Source organism: Trachurus trachurus, assembly GCF_905171665.1.
Source record: "Trachurus trachurus genome assembly, chromosome: 21".
NCBI classification, from domain to species: domain Eukaryota; kingdom Metazoa; phylum Chordata; class Actinopteri; order Carangiformes; family Carangidae; genus Trachurus; species Trachurus trachurus.
Window position 1 is genome coordinate 13,600,552 of NC_139899.1, and position 19,010 is coordinate 13,619,561.

At 40.9% G+C, this 19,010-nt stretch overlaps 1 protein-coding gene across 1 annotated transcript; it reads left to right on the forward strand.

Moving 5' to 3' along the window:
- Positions 1 to 1,183: 1,183 nt before the first annotated feature.
- vwc2l (von Willebrand factor C domain containing 2 like) lies at positions 1,184 to 18,219 on the forward strand (the record flags this gene model as incomplete). The annotated part of the gene is made up of 4 exons (XM_083996192.1): positions 1,184 to 1,597; positions 6,678 to 6,776; positions 13,159 to 13,288; positions 18,068 to 18,219. 4 exons carry the CDS (start codon positions 1,184 to 1,186, stop codon positions 18,217 to 18,219), a joined length of 795 nt encoding a protein of 264 aa, XP_083852318.1.
- Between the last annotated feature and the right edge of the window lie 791 nt (positions 18,220 to 19,010).

Here is a 19,010-nt window from a genome sequence, read left to right on the forward strand (position 1 = left end):
TCTTGTGGAGCCTGGTAAATTCACCCTGTGGATAAAGTGAAGTTTCCAAGGGGCTAAATCGACTACAGCCCCTCTATGTGTCGGGCTCTCTGGCTTCACATTGAGTGGATATCCAGCTAATTCAACGCGGTGAGTTTTGCCATGTCGCCTAATTTGCATCCCTGGCATTTCAATTGATCTGTCAAGACGCACTGCACTTTGCTTTCATGCTAGGAGAAAAAATGTTTATTTCCATCCAGGCCTTAGATAATGCTTAACTGTTTGGGTTTTTCTCCCCTCCTCCGAATGGGGTAGGCAATGCTTTTTCTTTTTTTTTTTTTGGTTTAAATCGTTGCGCATTAAACAATGACTCGGGACATCTGCATGTCACACGGATGATTAAGTAAGAACAGGTTACTGTAAATCCAATGTTGAAGCAGTGATTTACACAAGTGCTGCCTTCAAGGGGAATCTGATAGAAGACTAATAGCTACCTGTTGTCTCCAGTCGCTCCCACAGAGTTTTAAAATGTCCAGAAATGGCTAATAGGCTGGGTTTGTTAATGAATATGGAGAGGAATAATGTGAAAAATAACCTACACTCCACCCTCTTCACATAATGGATGTTTTAACCTTTTCCCTCTGTTGTTGTACGTTAGGCTGTTGCTGAGATTTTTGCAGGAAGAAGATAATTTGTAGGCTGTCTGAGCATCCTTGCGCACCACACATACAGAAACAGCAGCAGCAGCAGCAGCAGCAGCACACATAAGACTAAATGCTTCATATGTTAATAAAGGTTTTTCAATTTTCCTTTCATGAGTGATGGCATTAGCCTGTTGAGTAAGCTGCACTAGGGAATCCCATTTGTCTCTAGAGATAGAAAAACAATGACATAAACTTGAATGATCCCCATAAAGACAACCGGCTGCAGCAGTAGGACACAGCGAATCTAATCTACATAGGCTTAAGCAAAAGGGAAAAGTGCTGGGAAGGTGAGGTTTAATTCTTTTTTTTTTTCTTTTTTTTTTTGAGGATGTGCAAAACAACAGCAGCACAGTCACCATCCATCACATCATCTCTTATTTGTTCCACTGCAGCCCATTTCCTCAAGTGATGGTGATGATGATGGTGATGATAATGAAGCGCAGGACGGATCCGGAGAGGATACCGGGAGCCTAAAGATGACATCCACTCAATCTTGTTGAATGTGGATATCGATGCTGCGGCGAAGGATGGGGCCTCTCCTCTCGCCCGCCGTCGTCCTCCTTCTTGCCCTGGGCACCGTGTCTGCCGCCACGGTGGGTAACCCCGAGGATTACGCCGCAGATGAGGCGGAGCGGACCGCCGGTGAAAACATCGTCTTCGATGACTACCGGGGGAAAGGATGCGTGGACGACAGTGGCTTCGTCTACAAACTCGGGGAGCGCTTCTACCCGGGACACTCGAACTGTCCGTGCGTGTGCACGGAGGACGGGCCTGTGTGCGACCAGCCTGAGTGCCCCAAACTGCATCCCAAGTGCACCAAAGTGGAGCACAATGGATGCTGCCCCGAGTGCAAGGAGGTTAAAAACTTTTGCGAGTATAGGGGGAAAACGTATAAAATCCTGGAAGAATTCAAGGTAAGACCTGACTTGCATCACAAGGTCCAGCATATATCAGGTTATAGGCTACCTTTAATTTCAATTTCCAATGTGCACTTTATCACAGGAGAAATATTTCTTATTTTCTAATGGCACAGTGGTGGTAAAATAGTTTGTAGGAACCTATCTGAACTGCTTTGGGGGTTCATATATGGAGTCCAACCAATGCTCATAACTTGGATTGATTTTGCCAAGTAGATTCAGTCACAATCAAAGCATCAATTTTATGAAAGTCTGGATGCCACTGAGGTAACCATCGTACGTGACAGTTTGTCTCTGCTGTTCATATACAGTCATATAATCACTCCCAACCAGGGCAAGTAGATGAATGGGTTCAAACACAATGCAAAGTCTATGATGTCTCATGGCAACAGAGGCCATGAATAGTGAAGTAGATCAAACAGACACCCTCACACTGCTTGTTGTCTTTGCCATATACCGTTTAGAGAGAACAAAACACAGAACAAGAGCAGTTGACCAGTGGTGGGCAGCTGTTAGGGTTTGAGTCAGCAAAGGCTTATGTGTGGTACATATTCAGGTAGTGTGTTATATCAGTTGTTGGTGTGCTGTAAAAGCTTCATGAAAATGTGTTTATTGGCCAAGGGCACTAAGATGGCAGCCTCCCAGAGTGATGCTATCCCCCTCCACCTTCAACTCCCTGCACCATCAACTGAACATTCACCCGGCATTACGAAACTAATGGATGCTACAGCGGTGTTTTAATGCTTTTGATTTGTGGACACTGAGTCATTGCCGGCAGATCCAGTGTGGCCCTGTGTCTCCTGCAAAGGGAGCGCTGCTTTTTACCCATCAGAGCAGTGTCTCTGCAGCTGTTACAGAGCATGACAACGCTGCCTGATTAGAAATGACACTATGAGCATGACAACTAAGGTCTGTGTTTAAACTGTTGCTGCCCATGAGGAAACCTCCCCATTCACATCCTGCACAAGTGGATTGGGGCTGTAAGTGTAATAATAACACAACACGACACAATGTGGCCTAAACAACAGTGTAGCTCTATGATTAACGGTGCCTTTTGTTCATGATTTAGCAAATATGTTCTGAATATTACACTGATTATAGCTGTGTCATCCAAATGCGGTAAAACACCAATTAAAAACCACATTTTTGGGTGTACTTTTAAAATAGCCATACAAAAGTTAGATTTTAAATGTATCCTGCCCTCGATTTAACAACTGAGGTTCAACATAGGACACTTAGTGTACCCAATATTTGTTGGTACTGTAGATACTTGCCACCAAACAGATTATATCACAACAACAGAGAATAGACAAAGACAATTTTCCATAGACAAACAGCCACCACATTTTTCCAATATGAGGTAAACTGGCAGAAAAAGCCAGTGGCCGCTCTGTGAGTAATGGCTTCTCCAAATCAGAGGTAGAACAGATTTATGCTGATAAGTGAGTATACAAAAGCATATTTGATTGTTGAAGTTGGCTAACTTGAAATGATACATGTTCCAAGCAAATACCTGTTAAGTGTTGCCACTTGCCAGACCACCACAGTGACTGAAGCAGCAATTGTTAGCTACTGTTTTAATGTGGTAATAAGTGCCCCAGCACTAGAACAATGCTGGAAACTAACCTTTCAAAAGCATCTCCAAGACTAATTAGCACGATCAGTAGCAGTGTTCAGCACCATTGTTAAGGGATATATTGACATAAATCAAATAAAAAACAGATTAAACAGATATGCAATGTTCCTATTTATTCAGGACCCCTCTCATACACAGCCTATAGTAAATAATTATTTCAGAGCTTTGACAAAACTTCTCAGAAAAAAAAGTTCTACAAAAGGGTCATCTCAAAACAACAGACAAAATTTGTTAGCAGTTTGTTAACTTTGTTCTCATTGGAGCTATCAATATTTTAAAGCAGAACAAGTCGGAGCATATTACTTCATCTAAGCTTTTTTCTGAACTGTTAACACAAGGACATTTTATGCTTTCAGATAAATAGGACTGAAAAATTCAACTATTCAGCACCAATATGCTCTGTGAAAATCTACTGGATTAACACAAAATCTCACAATATGAGACAAATGAGATGAATGTATAAAAGCACGATACATTCATTTTGTTTTTGGTGAGGCATAAAATCATGACCACCTGCCTCATATATTGTATAGGTCCCTTTTGCTGCCAAATGCCCACATGTATCAATGAGCCCTGGCCGGTTCACTGCTTCTTCCCTGGACCACATTTGATAGATACGTAGAACATCTGCAGACTGGGAACATCCCACAAGAGCTGCAGTTTTTTAGATGCTCTGACCTAGTCGTCTAGCCATCACAGTTTGGCCCATAATCAAACTCACTCAAATCCTTACACTTGACCATTTTTCCTGCTTACAACACATCAGCTTTGCAGACAAAATGTTCACTTGCTGCCTAATATATCCCACCCACTAACAGGTGCTATGTTCACTTGACCTGTCAGTGGTCATAATCTTATTCCTCATTGGTGTATACTGCATATGCACAGTGACTCATTGATTGACGCATTTATCGTTCGGCTACTTTAAGGTATAGCAGAACAAGCTCTTAACTCAAAACCAAGACAATGACTCATTTTATGAAGTCATTAGGGTAAATGACAAATAGTTGTCAATTTACACATCCAGCAGACACACAGCAACTTTAGTATTCATATATTCACTCTTCTTTTAGCTCTGTTTTTGGTCTCCACCAGGTCTTGGGGAAGTACTATATCTGGCTCTTAAATGCACCTCTGTATTCACTGACATTATCAGCCTGCCTTTTGGTGCTGTGAAGGCAGTCTAGGGTTGGTTTTTAAAAGGGGATTTTCACAGTGGCATCTTGAGATGGTGCTTGTGAGAGCATTGCTTTTCTGTATAGTTAGTTAGAATTACCATATTACCCATTTTTGACATAGAAATATTGATTGATGCAGCCTCAAAGATAGGGATAGATAATTATCATTTGATAATTTCAGTATTTAGTTGATTTATAAATATAAAATCTAAGGAGGAAGCTGAGGACTGTTTCTGTTGAAGGCAAATGTTGGTTTACAAATTTCATTAAAAATAATTTGATCTGCAATTTGACTTGAAATCTAATCAGTTACCACTAATTCCTTTTTTAAATTCAAATAATCTCATTGCTGTTTTGACTGCCATGAAAACATTTAATTTTGTGTTTAACTATTCCTCAATAACATCAGGGATCCCAAAGTAAACTGTGCTTCACATAAAAATCACAACCTGATGTAGGCATTCTTCAGTATTAGGAAACACTGTGTTTGTACTGTCTGTCTCCTGCAGAACGTCTTATTATTTGTCCTATGTTTGTTTCACTTTGCATTCACAATGACTTCAAGGTGAGGAAAAGACATCTCTGCAGGGAGATGTTAGAACATGTCACACCTGGGAATATTAGCATGTCATGTCACAGGAGCAAATTGGTGCAGGCAGGGGGCTACACAGTGAGTTACGCCAAATAAGATGTAGGCAAGCATTATTATTCCAGTTTATCTATGGAAAAAAAACAAAGGAACGAGACTAGAAAAAAACAGTGACAAGGAACTGTCCATCACCTTTTTTTAGTTGCTGCTCATTTTCATTGTCATACATTTAGTCAGATGAAGGGGGAGTCATAACATCCTGGTTTTCCAGTGTTAACATGGATTTTTATGCCTCAAGGGGCCATTATGCGTGTGCTGAAATAATTGGTTGATTAACTGATTAGTCAATCAGCATAAATGTGAATCAACAATTTAGAAATGCAATGAATTATTTCAGTCATTACTCAAGCATAAATATCAAATACAACTGGTTACAAAACAGGAAGTTTCTAGATGTTACCTTAGGCTTTTAAAATTTGTGATTAACATTTTGACATTTTTTTGAATCAAAATTATTTGTTCATTACTCAGTCGAATAACAAGCAAATGAGCAAAGATTTCTGATGAATAATAATTGTTTGTTGCTGTTCTGCATTACATCGGTGTGAGAATGAGGTAATGCTACTACTAACAATGGGTGTGTGGGCTGTACCTGTTCAAAACCCATGTACCTAATCTGTACTGACTGGTGTGTTTGCACGTTAGACAGCATCAAATTCAGTCCTGCATTGGGATGCGAGCCCACAGACTGCGTAAGGGCTGCTGTGTGTGCATAAGCCACACAGTTTAATGTGAGATCAAGTACATCAATACTCAACCTCACCATCATGCTAACCTTGACTAGCCGTTGAGAGGAAGGACGCTTCTTCATTTTTGAGGGAGAAAAAAAAGACATTCATTTGTTCCTACTGCTTGTCTTGGTGAAACTGACATGACAGAAATCAGGAGGAAGAAAATGTTTGGCGTAGGATTATCACCCTTCATATCTGAGCACCACACAAGTAACTCCAACGTCTTGGTAGATCCAGTGTGGAGGTAGTGGAGGTAGGGTCTTTTCAGAGAGGACATGAAAGCTTTTGGAACCCTGCAGTGTTCAAGGAAATCAAAGGCCGTCAGGATCTGGGATACAGACCCCTGTTTAGAGATGCCGACAGCTTAACCTTTGGTGCGGGCCTCATTGGCATTTCCATGTGTGCTGCGCTATGCAGACGTGTACATTTATATTCAGTAGCAGATGATAGAGAGGGAGTGCAGAGATGCAGCTTCCCAAAAAGATAACAAAGGAGATATGAGTTTAGAGCGTCTGGTTGTCTAGGTTTGAATGGCGGATTGATGTAGCTATTCATAGTTTGGCATCAGCTGACAGTTTCATTATAGGGAGAATCACATCTTGCAATTGGTCAGTCATTAAGTCTTATGTAAACAGAGTATACTGCCACTGTTATGCTATCTAATGCTGGTAATTTGTGTATCAGCAACCTGACAAATAAGTCTTATATTTCCCACAAGGATTTTGTCAACTCGAGTATTTACTTCTTAGCAGCTTAGTGTTTAATACTGATGTGGACTTTTCAGGTGCAGATTTCCTACCAGTGGGTGTATTTTCTATTAATTTGTTTTGTTGCCCTGTAAGAGAGACATGCCACTCAACCTTAGTAGGTGTTTCACCTACAGGGTTCCCCATCAGATGAGGAAGGGACCAGCCCGCCCAGCATGGCTGCCGGCGTGCCTCTGGCCTCAGCACAGCTACAATCAAGAACCAGGAGATATAGGGTGAGTTCAGATCCCAGATCGTCAGGCCAGGGCTGGGATGTGAACTCAAATGTGAACAATCCCGTCCGTGTTTCCTGCGATCCGCCCCCAGGAAGGGATACAGAGCTGAGAAAGGGGGGAGGGCTTCGGCATTCTCAGTGACAAAGGGACACAGTAAATGTCAACCATCAGACCATCATTTCCCATTTAGAAACAACTAATGCTAATTGATTAACTTGCAAGCACTGTATAACAGCTGAAACACGCAGCCTAGAGTTTATTTTTACTTACCTTCCTTAAATCCCCAAGAGACAGGTACTAATCTATCCAGCACAGTGCAGTTAAGAGGGAGCACTTTAAATGATAAGACAATTTCATTTTCAGAGAAAACCATGTTATGCACGTAATAGATGGAAATAATAGAAAACTACTGTTTTTTAAAATGTTTTTCTCTTGTTATATCTCTTTTTTTTCGTAACTTTAAATTTTTCTCTCAGTACAACAAAGACCCCTGCAGAATTTTGCGTACCATAATTACAACAATGCTCTGTAAAACACATGTGCAGACAATTAAAGTAATGGATTCAAAGCGGCATGTGCACTTAGTCCACACATTCAAACACAATAATTAGTCGCTGCTTTTCAGCACTGACACTTCTGAGAACAAAAATGGCATAAAATCAGAAATAATGATCGTTCAAATTGATTTTCCTGTTCAAATAATTAGGCCACAAAGAATTTTCAGACAAGTTTGAACTTGCACTGAAAGTACTACTTATATAAATATGACCAGTGTTTTTATCATCCAGCTCCCCCCATGCACGAGTCTTGCCTCCTCTCTCTCTCTGTATTCCCTGACCACTGGTAAAATATTGTTTTGACTTGGACAACAGCAGCATGCAGTTTGACTGTCAATCCATTGTCGTCACTCCTATTAACCGCATGGGTGAGTTCCCCATGACCCTGTTGTCCAGCCTCAAAGTATTTTACATTACCATTTGCCCCAGCTGAAGGTTATTTGACTATTCATTGCTTCCCTGCCCCGTCTCCATTTGTCTCAGGGTGGGAATGAAAGGCATGACAGCCAATTGACTCGAAAAGCCAGCCAATAAGATGAGGACAACAGGAGACTTTTCTTCACCAAAACATCTGGCAGCACGTCTAAATTCAGTGCTGGTGCTCCATTTTCTTTTGTGAGCCTGGGCTAAGGCGTGACTGATCCTCTTCACAGTAGACCTCACACAAAAGGATGCACTGAAAGCACCAGGCACCGCTGAGTACATTGACAAAACCTGCAATGTGACATAAGTACATGAAGTAGTTTCATTTTTCAAATCACAGTTTTAATTATCCTTCCCTCTATGAAGCATCTGGAATGATTGGCTTTTACCTGAGCTGCATCTCTGGTCAGTGTGGTAGATTTTATAATAAAATGGCATTTATTTTTGATATTATTCAATTTTAAATGCAAAGTGTGCGATGCCAATGTCTCTCATAGCCGATCCTGTTGTCTGTATACCCATGGTGGTTCCTGTGAGATCAAGAAAGACAGCTGAATGATTTTCAGTATTACATACATTAATGTGAAAGTCTTATTTCATATTACTTCTACAGAAAAAAAAGAAAAAAGAATATTAGTTGGGAAAAACAAAAAGAGACACAGTTCTGATGTTTCTGGCTCTGGCTTCAGTTGGAGCATTGACTACATTGCCTAAAACCAAATGAATAATATATGTTAATTCAGCTTAATTCCAGTTAACTCTTAATATCCACCACCAGCCACTATCTGAGACAATGACTTTGCTACAAAATCCAAATGGCAGGTTTAGCAGATTCAGCCATGCATCACTGATGTGTTCTTTAAGGACTTCTATATGTCTAATTATCTCCCTCTCGATCCACTACAATAGTAATACTGAATGTCTATCTGTACCAGATGCAGTCTCTCGTGAAACTGTGTCTAATTGTCCCCATTTTATGTTTTGGTGGAATTTCCTTGTTGGATGTTTGGCAGCTGACTCAAAATCTGTTATCTGGATCCTTACTTTCCACTTATCTAATTGTGCTGCTTCTACAGTGAATTCATGGTTGTGCTGAGCCTCAACTCATTATTAGACACGTCTAACAGGCATTTGCTCGGCCATCTAAGGCTGAGAAAAGCTTCTGTAAGGGAGAGGGATGTTATGTGTTATGCTGTGAGCCTGTTGCCATCATTACCAGGAGAAGCAGCAGTGAAATTGCATTAGGGTTAATTCTTAGTGCAAGTATGCTCATACACACAAACACAAACACAAACACTACCCCTGTCAGAAACATACTATTAGTGAGTATATAAATTTGGAAATATTTTAGATTTTGCCTTAAAGTCCTTACCTCGTTTTTATTATAATGTTGGTATTATGTATTGACAGAACATAAGACATTGTCATTTCTGTATTGTTTTATATATTATTTCACCAACATGTAGATTTCTGTTTTCTGCGTCAATGCAGGTCTGTCGCCTGACTCCTCCAGCCACTCTCATTTCAGCATAAAATGAGCTTTCAGCATTAAACACTGAGCCCATTTTTTGTTTCTGGCTGCCAGGGCTCTGCTGCATTCTGGTTTCAGTTTCTTCATCTTATCAGCAGTAACAAAGGACAAGAGCAGCAATCCAATTTATCCTGTGTATTCAGATTTTCTTGCAAGACTTTAATTCCCAATTTAGCATATTGTTTTGTTTTTCTGAATAACAAGTAAATACCTGAAGCTGAAGATGTGTTTTTGAAGGACAATATGTTGTCTATGTGTGACCTGTTTGTATTGCAGTACTCAAGCTACTATTTCTCAGACAAAAAAAGGATAAATGCTTCTCATGATTTTAAATTATATAGTTAATATGGCCAAAATTTTATTCAGGATTCATGCATTAACCAAGCTAATTTACATGTAAACACACTGAGCGAGTCTGAACCTTCATTTAAACACTGTGCATTTCATTATTGCAAACCAGTGTTGCTTCAATTCCCTGGTGACATTATTATTATTACCCAACACAACTGAGTGAACCTGGGATTTTGCTGCTGGCAGTGTCAATGTAAAGGGTGTAATTGCTTTTATATATTGTCCCTGGATTGGGTGCCTCATCTTCACTCAACCTGGAAAGCTAAGAGACAGCCGAGCTCAGCTTTACATTTGTAATTTCTGGCCCTACGACCAAACCAAATATCTCTATTGGAGAAACATGCAGAATCATAACCTAAAATGTAGTCATTATCACAAATGCACATCATATGTGGCAGGCAGAGCCCTATATGCTCCTCTACTGACCCTGAATCCCACCTTTTATGCCCCCGCAGGTTATGCCTGTCAGGCTGACAAAATGTAGTCTATCATCCATATGTATGAGACACTGTCTTTCGGTTTAATTGGTACATTTCTGTATGAGCCCTCAAACTGACAGAAGGACGGATACATGTAAGGGTGTTAAACTGTGTGAAAGAGATATATTTCTGCAGTGGTTTGTTTTTATGAGTAGACTTGTGTTGACTCCTTGTGTGGGTAAGATATGAGTGAGATTTCTGACAGGAATTTATAATGAGAGGTAGTTCAAGGTATAAGTTCTGATGTCATCTATATGGGTATTTCTTAAAAACCTTTATCATTTAAGTGCAGCTTCAACTAAAAAGGAAAAAGCCTTGAGACTGGTTCTTACATCAGAGGCTGGTGTATCTAAAATATGCAACAGACACATTGAATAAGAAGAAATCTCCCATCAACATCAGTTGGAGTGTGAATCTTTTAAAGCAGAGACACAGAACACGGCTTTTTATACCAAGACACAAACAAGTCACAGACACGTCCACACTTAAATGCAGTTGCTGCTCTTGCACTTATTAATTCCCTTGTAAGGGACGTGATCTTAAATCTGACTAACTTTTTGTTGTCCTCTATAAATATAATATCACAGAGATGGTTCCGCATCCTCGTTTTTTATCCCACTGGACAGTTGTCTGACATCAATTCAACTGTATCTAATAAACAGTTGAGGCAGGTTTCTACCTCAGGGATGGAAACTGATATATAAGGAAGGGAAGCTGTCTTAGTTTGCTCCTGATCTGATCCTCACAGGAGCTTTTGGACATCTCAATCTACCAAAAACATACTGGAGACTGCTCTAAGATCAAGCAGTATGACCACGATTAGAAAATAGGCGATGCGCTAATTTTCCTTTCTAGTGTTTACCAGTCTCCATCTCTAAATGTTGTTCACACCCAATTTGTGGCTGCAGTGCATCCAGACTGCATAAATCCTAATAAATATACATGTCTGACACTTTCCTTTTTGTACCACTTAATGCAGCGTGGCAAAATTGGCTGATGAAAGTCACAAGGAGGCCTCCAGGATTACCACAGTCACTTCACTTATCTCTAAACAAAACTGGATTGTGAACAGTAAAATTATTGCTGTCATTACTACAATTCAATTTGTCTCTACTAGATGGAAATGTAGGAAATGTTCTCGAACTAATGCATTTGGGACAGTTGATGGCATAATAAGAAAAACAAAATCATTAATTTCAAAGCAGAACGTCTAGCATTTAAAGCAGTAGTTCTTTATTTTGGTAAGGAAGGCTTCTTTTGTCATTGGAATTAGTTGAGAACTACTTTCATGTCTGTCCTTGAGCTGAGTGGCTGGTTAGCTTAGGAGCAGCACATCTAAAGCTCACAAATAAGCACATCATGTGTTTATAAAGAATGGAGAAAACAGACACATCTTCACAACACAGGTGACAATAGATCTTTTCATTTATCTCTTGGGAATGAGTAAGTCTTTTTTCCCCAAAATGCAAAGCTATCCTTTCACAGAAATGTATTGGTCTCTTCAAGGAGTCATTTTCAAATATTTGTTGACAAAAAGGTTGGTTTTAAATAGTCACCACCAATAAGGCATAACATTATGACCACCTGCCTAATATTGTGTGGGTCCCTTTTGCTGCCAAATGCAACAAACGATGTGATGCACTGTCTATTCTGACACCTTTGCTATTAGAACCAGTGTTGACTTCTTCAGCCTTTTGAGCAACAGTAGCTGGTCTGTTGGATCGGACCACAGGGACCAGCCTTCGCTCCCCACGTGTATCAATGAGCCTTGGCCACCAATGACCTTGTTGCCAGTTCATCACTTTTTCTTGGGCCACTTTTGATAGATACTGACCACTGCAGACCTGAAACACCCCACAAGAGCTGCAGTTAGATGCTCTGGTCCAGTCGTCTAGCCGTCACAATGGCCTGTCAAACAGGCTCTAATCCTTACACTTGACCTTGACCTAACAAATCAACTTTGAGAACAAAATGTTCACTCGCTGCCTAATATATCCCCCCAACTAACAGGGGCCGTGATGAAGTGTTATTCACTTGACCTGTCAGTGGTCATAATGTTATGCCTGATCACATCAGTGTATACCGCATATGCACAGTAACTCTTTGATTGCATTTTATGTTTTGGCCACTTTATGTGTGGACCTTTTAAAAGATGAACTTACCCACTGTAATTGTGACTCAGCTGAACTAATCTCTCCACATACATTATCTACCAAAAAAAGGGATCATGTAAGATTTGACTCTCTGAGGTTACCGGCTGAAAGAGCATGCTTGGTGCAGAGAGGTCCTCAAAAGAATGTTTACTGCACTGAACAGGGAGAAAATGTACTGTAAGACGATGAACAGTTGACCTTTCATGATTTGGAAACAGTTTGTATTTTTCCACTCCATATAATTGCATTACAGTTCATTTTCCGGTCAAGAGACATTGTACAGATAGACTTAAGAAAGTGGCGGAAGAGAAAAAGGGAGCTGCATTGCACTGATTTACATGTTGCAGAGGTGGTAAGATAAGTCTCTGAACTGTTTCCTGAGGCAGGCTGGAGCAGAATGCACCAAAATACTAAATATCATGAACAACACTTTATAAAACCCCTTATTAGTTATTTCCAGTGATTCTATTCAAAGTCAGCTACGCGCTTTGTTTATTAAGTATGCAAGTAGCCTAATAAAACTGGCTTTGTGAATAATTTATCAATTTGTTTCTTTGTTTGCCAAGACAGGATGAGCTGCATCTTATAATACAAGTATTTCTAATTGGAAAATATCAGCAAATATGCAGATAGGACCAGACTGTTTCTTCAGCTGATCAGTTGTTAGTCATGTAGAGAGCACACACACAACCACACACATTCAACCCACACACACACACACACACACACACACACACACACACACACACACACACACACACACACACACACACACACACACACACACACACACACACACACACACACACACACACACACACACACAGGTGAAACCTACTGAATCATCTAACCTCGATTCGCTGTTTTTCCTCCCCCTTCTGCCCACAGCCGTCACCCTGTGAATGGTGCCGCTGCGAACCAAATAATGAGGTGCACTGTGTGGTGTCCGACTGTGCCGTCCCAGAGTGTGTCAACCCTGTGTATGAGCCGGAGCAGTGCTGCCCCATCTGTAAAAACGGTAAACACTCATCTCGTCTGGAATTCAACACACATTAAATTTTCATTAAACCAATGATGGAAAGTTTATCTGTGGTATCGCCATTTGATGACCGCGCCTTCAGAGGATGAGGATGTAATTGATGTTTTATGAATTAAAATTATTACCTTGGGCCCGTTGTACACTAATGAGCAGTACTAGTTTTAATTATAAATGACACACTAAGCAGAGTAAACATTAGCCCATTGATTAAAGGCATGGTGGGACGGACTAATGGGTCCTCAGAGAGTCTTTTATCTCACGGTGCCCTGGTGCCCTTGTCACACACAGCCAATCCCTAAATTAGAATTATAGGATTCCTATGGTTCATTGGCTATTTACAAGGCAAGGTGGGCGATGTCCCTTTGCCAGCATCAATCCTGAGGGACAGGTCTTTATGACAAAAGTATACTGTAACTACTCGTCTGCAATGTGATCCCGACTGATCAACATCAAGTAGTAGTGCATGTGTGTCAATATTAAGGGCACAGACAAAACTGGCCGCTGCATTGCTCAAAATCAAAAGGTCTTTACTTTGTCATTTCATCACACCAACATCAAAGGCGCCTGGTAATTAGAGAGCTGGCAAAGGAAGTTTCCTTGAGCTCAAATGAAAACCTGATAAACAATAAGATGTACTCTGATGCCTTGTTTACTGCATTCAGTCTTCTCATTACGTGAAGTGCCACGCCTCAAATGGAGAAACAATTTAGTATCCCCTTTGAAAGCACTCAATATGTATTTCCTGAACTCTTTTTCCTATTTCAAGCAGAGGCTGGCTGATAAATAAAAAAAGGAGATTCAGGTTGAGGCAGATACTAAATGGCCATTTCACCACAACTACCCACTTTTTTCCCACACATTTTCTCTCATTCTCTCTTCATCCCCCTTGCGTTCTTTCTTTTATTTCAACACTCTCACACACACATAAAAAAACACCCACACTAACAAGGCTGCTGAAGCTGCTAGGAGAGAGCTAATCCAGGCTGACAGGACACAGTGACACCCTTGGCATTTCAGGGTAGGCCTGCCGTTTCCAGGCTCCCCAAGGGCGCCTGGTCAGGCTCTGGCAGCCAGATAAGTCTCTATGGGAGTGGATGACTGAGGACTGTGGGGAGACAATGGAGGAATACTGTTTAGTTCTCATTTTTGGCCAAGGGACAGGGAACTATGAAACGAAGACTTTTACTTATAATGTGCCCCATTTGTCTTTTACTTTATCTGCTGCAAGTGCTGGTGTCAAATAATTATATGAAATGAGAACAGTGCTTTTAAAATGCCAATGTGTTTTGTGCAGTAAATATATTTTATTTTAGCAGGGAAGAAAAGCAAGACTGGATAAATGTATTGTACAAATATAGCAACAGTTTGTGGTGGGTCTAACCACAGTCATTTAACCTTATGCCACAGGCTTTTATATTGTGACACATTTTTCAGTTATACTTTAGTTTTTTCTCATTTTACAACCATGCTCTGTGTGAATTTACTTTGAGCTAATACCACCATACTAACATGCAGGTTATAATATCAACATCCTCAAAATGTTAAATGTCTTGCACTAAATGCAAATTACAGCTGGAGCTGATATGGGTCATAGACCAGACTGTTGGGAAAATTAAAAGCTGGAAAAGCTTGTTAAATCGCTGACAGCTAAACATTTCAAAATACAATAGATGAAAGTCTTATGTCTACTGTCTCACACCCTCCTCTTATGGTGGAGAGAGATTTATCCAAAACCCAAAATGTGAGACTCAAGAGATGTGGATCTCACAAGATTTCATGCGACAGTCTAGTTCCAGAGGTAAAGAAGCATATTCTGTATGGATTACTGTACATCTGCTGGGTTACTCAGTGTCATGATTGACACGGCTGTTGCATCTGCAGACAATCTCTGCAGTGTAGGAGGTTCAGCTGCACTGCATTTGCACTGTTCCAGCGAGGGTGAAAGGTAGCTGAACCCACTCATTCTCATACTGTTGTTAAAGAAGAGTGTTTGGGTTGTTTAAATATCCAAAACCAGTCAGGATTTACAAGGGCTGAAATTAATTCTTATATTGTAGGTAACATTTGGGCTAAAATAGGGATAGATGTGGTTGTTAAGTCATGTGAGACAGGTCTTAACTACATTTCAATGTTTAAAAACTATTTTAGACAATACATTTCACTTATTATCTGTATATAATCTATATATAATATTATACAATTTTAACCTCGACTTTTTTGTCAAATCCCTCCATCATAGGAATGTAGCTTTTTAGTATGTCTGCTTCTTGGTGTTACTAAACAGCAACAGAGAGCAGAAGGCAACACAATGGAGCAGTCAGCCAGTGGGAGTGCTTATCTCTGAGCTTCACATTCAATGAGTCCGACTCCGACTGATTCAGCTGTAATCGTTATCATGAATTACATACTGTAAAAGCATCGGGGGATACATGTAATTATATAATTCTCATGATGAAAATGATAAGTAGTAGTCTGAAAATGGGCAGCGTCTTCTTAGCACAATCGGATTAAACTATTTATAGATCTGCCAGAGGAGGGCTGTCATTGAGATTTTTTTGATAGACATATCATTGAGTAGCTGTGCTATAGAGCTCGCTACGGTTGAATAACATATTCAGAATCAAATTTGGTGGGCAAGCTGAATTTTTTTTTTTTCCTGTGGATTGCAGGTTTTTGGCAGGTAAATTTGTATGAATCATTTCTTTCCTTCAGGCAAGAATCCTATTTGAGCCAAATAGACTGTAATGAGGCCTAATATGCATTTACTCCTTAATCAGTAGTCAGGGAGACTATGATGTGCTGGGACAGTTTTGACAGAGGACAAACATTTTCTGACTTCACTAAATTTTATTGGCCATGAATTGATCACAGGTTCGGATGAGTGACCGTGTATCCTTTGAGTGGTGACAGGTAGCTGAAACTGTGTCCTTGTGGCTCTGAATCTGTCTGGCTATAAACAATCACACTTGGCAGCAGCACCGGTCACCCCCTACCCCCATCAACCTCTACTGAGTTTGTCCTGTAACCTGTGCCAGCCATCCAGAGGCAGATCAATGAGAGTTAAGACTTGGCAAGCGCTCACAATGTCTCCTCTAAGCTCAAAGCTCAAAGGATTCATCAGGTCAGAACAAAGCATGGGACACTCATCTATGATGAGGCAAAAGATGGGGATACTAGGTAGCCAACAGCTTTGATTGTCAGGTTTGCACGGTTAGTCTAGGTCTCCTGCACCTTAATTGCAGTCATTGCCAACCCAGTTTGTCTATCCTCTGGTCTTGGTTAAATGACGGCATGCCTCGTCTCAAGCTTCTAGTCACTGTGGCTTTTTCCATATTTAGCTAAGATCGTGATTATTCAGCTTGCATTACCATAAACACGTTCACATGCTTTTTCCATGGCTGACATTTTGATATGCATTAGCAAAGCCAGCATGCACAATACCACATAGGCTTAATGGAGTTCAGCCATCATTTATTTTAGTAATTACACTTTTGCTTTTCTCACCCACTGTGACATGTCAAAATGTCTTCTGTGAAAAGGGGCTCTAGCGTGTACAAATGGAGTAGTGGAGTAGATTTGCATGCAACTGGCCTGTGGCCCAGGTGTATCGTGTGTATCTGGGCTGCTCAGATAGGCAACACATACCGTTTCACATTCACACTGATAGCATTAACTCAGCCCATACTAAATCAAATTCACTGGGCACTAAGATGTCCATGAATACTGGCTGTGAAAGCTACTGTGTCTTCAAGAGTTATGAGACATATGAGTTTTTTATGACTCCTCACAGAGGAGTTTTGAATCTGGCAGGTTTTTACAGAGCCGACTACTGAGAGCAATCCAAAGTCACCGTCACACCAATTGGGCGGCTGATTGCTTCATTTAAATGATTAAAACATGGGCAAAATTCCTGGCACCTTCTGGCTCCTATGTCTCAAGAGGCAGAGGAAAAGATACACAGCCTCAAATCACCCGCAGGCAGATAGTAACAAATTAGATGTAATAATATCAGGTGGTGTTTACCAATAATGAATGTGCTGCATTCTCTCAAAGGTAACCAAGTTTTCGGTTTCCTTGAGTACAGAACCTAAAATGTACCCTAGCTAATCTGTCTCTCCATCTGCCGTGTATTGGAGATGATCAAATAGATGACTGTGAGGTGTTCCAGCGGTGAACAATCAAACATTTCTCAGAATTAAAGGAATCTTATCAACAAAAAGGAATCCATGCAAGTAAATCCTACAGTGTTTTAAGGATAAATCAGATGTCAAAATTAATCTTCATTGTTTTGGAAGTCAGTACAGAGTGCGCGTGGAAAAAAAATTCTGTTAGGAATTGCTAAGGAGTTCTGTGGCCTTTTCATACAGACTGAAGTGATTAACACCATTCTCCCTACTGCCTCTCAAAGCAGCTTTCTCTCTCTCTTCCTCTGTCTCTCTCTCTCTGTACTCCAGCCTCTCTGTACTGCCAAGCCAGCGCCTGGCAGGCTTCTCTGCTCACGGTGCATTAGGATGCAAAGCGCTCCATGTCGAGGGAGAAGGGGAGACTAACAAAAGCGCTTTAGTGTTGCAAAAACAAGCCCATCGGTGCATGCCCGTGAAAAGATCTGTACGTCTGCTCTGACTCCCCTAACTCCCTGCAGCTCTCTGCATCACTCCACCACCCCTCCGAAAAGAGAGCTTCTCAGGAGAGCCACATCCATTTCTTGTCATTCTCATTCCTTCTTTCCCTGTCTTTCTCTCCCTTCCCATGCGGCAGGTCCAAATTGCTTTGCTGGAACAACGATCATCCCAGCCGGAATTGAAGTAAAGGTGGACGACTGCACCATCTGCCGCTGCCACAACGGAGACTGGTGGAAGCCGGCACAGTGCTTGCGGCGGGAGTGCCTCAACGGCCAGTCGTTGTCATAGAGAGACTCCACCGGGGATGGTGGAAAAGCTCAGGCAAGGCCCTGCCTACTGCACCATTTTGTATGATTGGCAGGGCAGGAGCACAATTCCTAAGTTACCTGAGACAGCGAAGTATCGAGGAGACGCTCTCACAAAGCTTCACACAAACACAGATTTAGCCACTGAGAAGACGATGGAACTTGTCTCGTGGCTGTTTCCACCCACCAGTTTTAATCGTCCTATATATTTTCAGAAGTTGACTTGCTTGACTTGCTGCTCTCACACAAGAAGTTTCTAAGCTCCTGGAACTCTTTCCTAACCAGTGGCAATATTGAATTGCTCATGTTGATTTCTGTATGTATGTCATCTGCTTGTCTGTCTGTCACAATCACGCAGGTGTTGTAAAAATCCAACAGCAGGAAAAACAAACCGTAAGCACACTTAACAGCGCTTTTTTTGTTTTGGTCATATGAGGTTTGACTCTGGTGAAAGCACTGTAAAGCTGTGTTTGAGTTTCACTATTTCACTCTTAAGAGCTTGTTTACAAAATGCACATCACACATAAATGTTTGTGTCTTCATAAGACTTTTTATCACTATGGCGGGAGATCACCTTTAACACTTAGATGACGCTACTCTGAATCATCTGGATATAACTGCAGCACAGGTAAGGTAAGTTGGTACTATGAGGAACAGGAGAGATGGCAGCCAACAAAAAAGGGAAGTACTTTTTCAAATACTTCAAGGGGTAAATGGAAAATTCTGCAACACTGAATCAAAACAACAAGTTCGTGCAGCCCCTTCCGGCTTAAT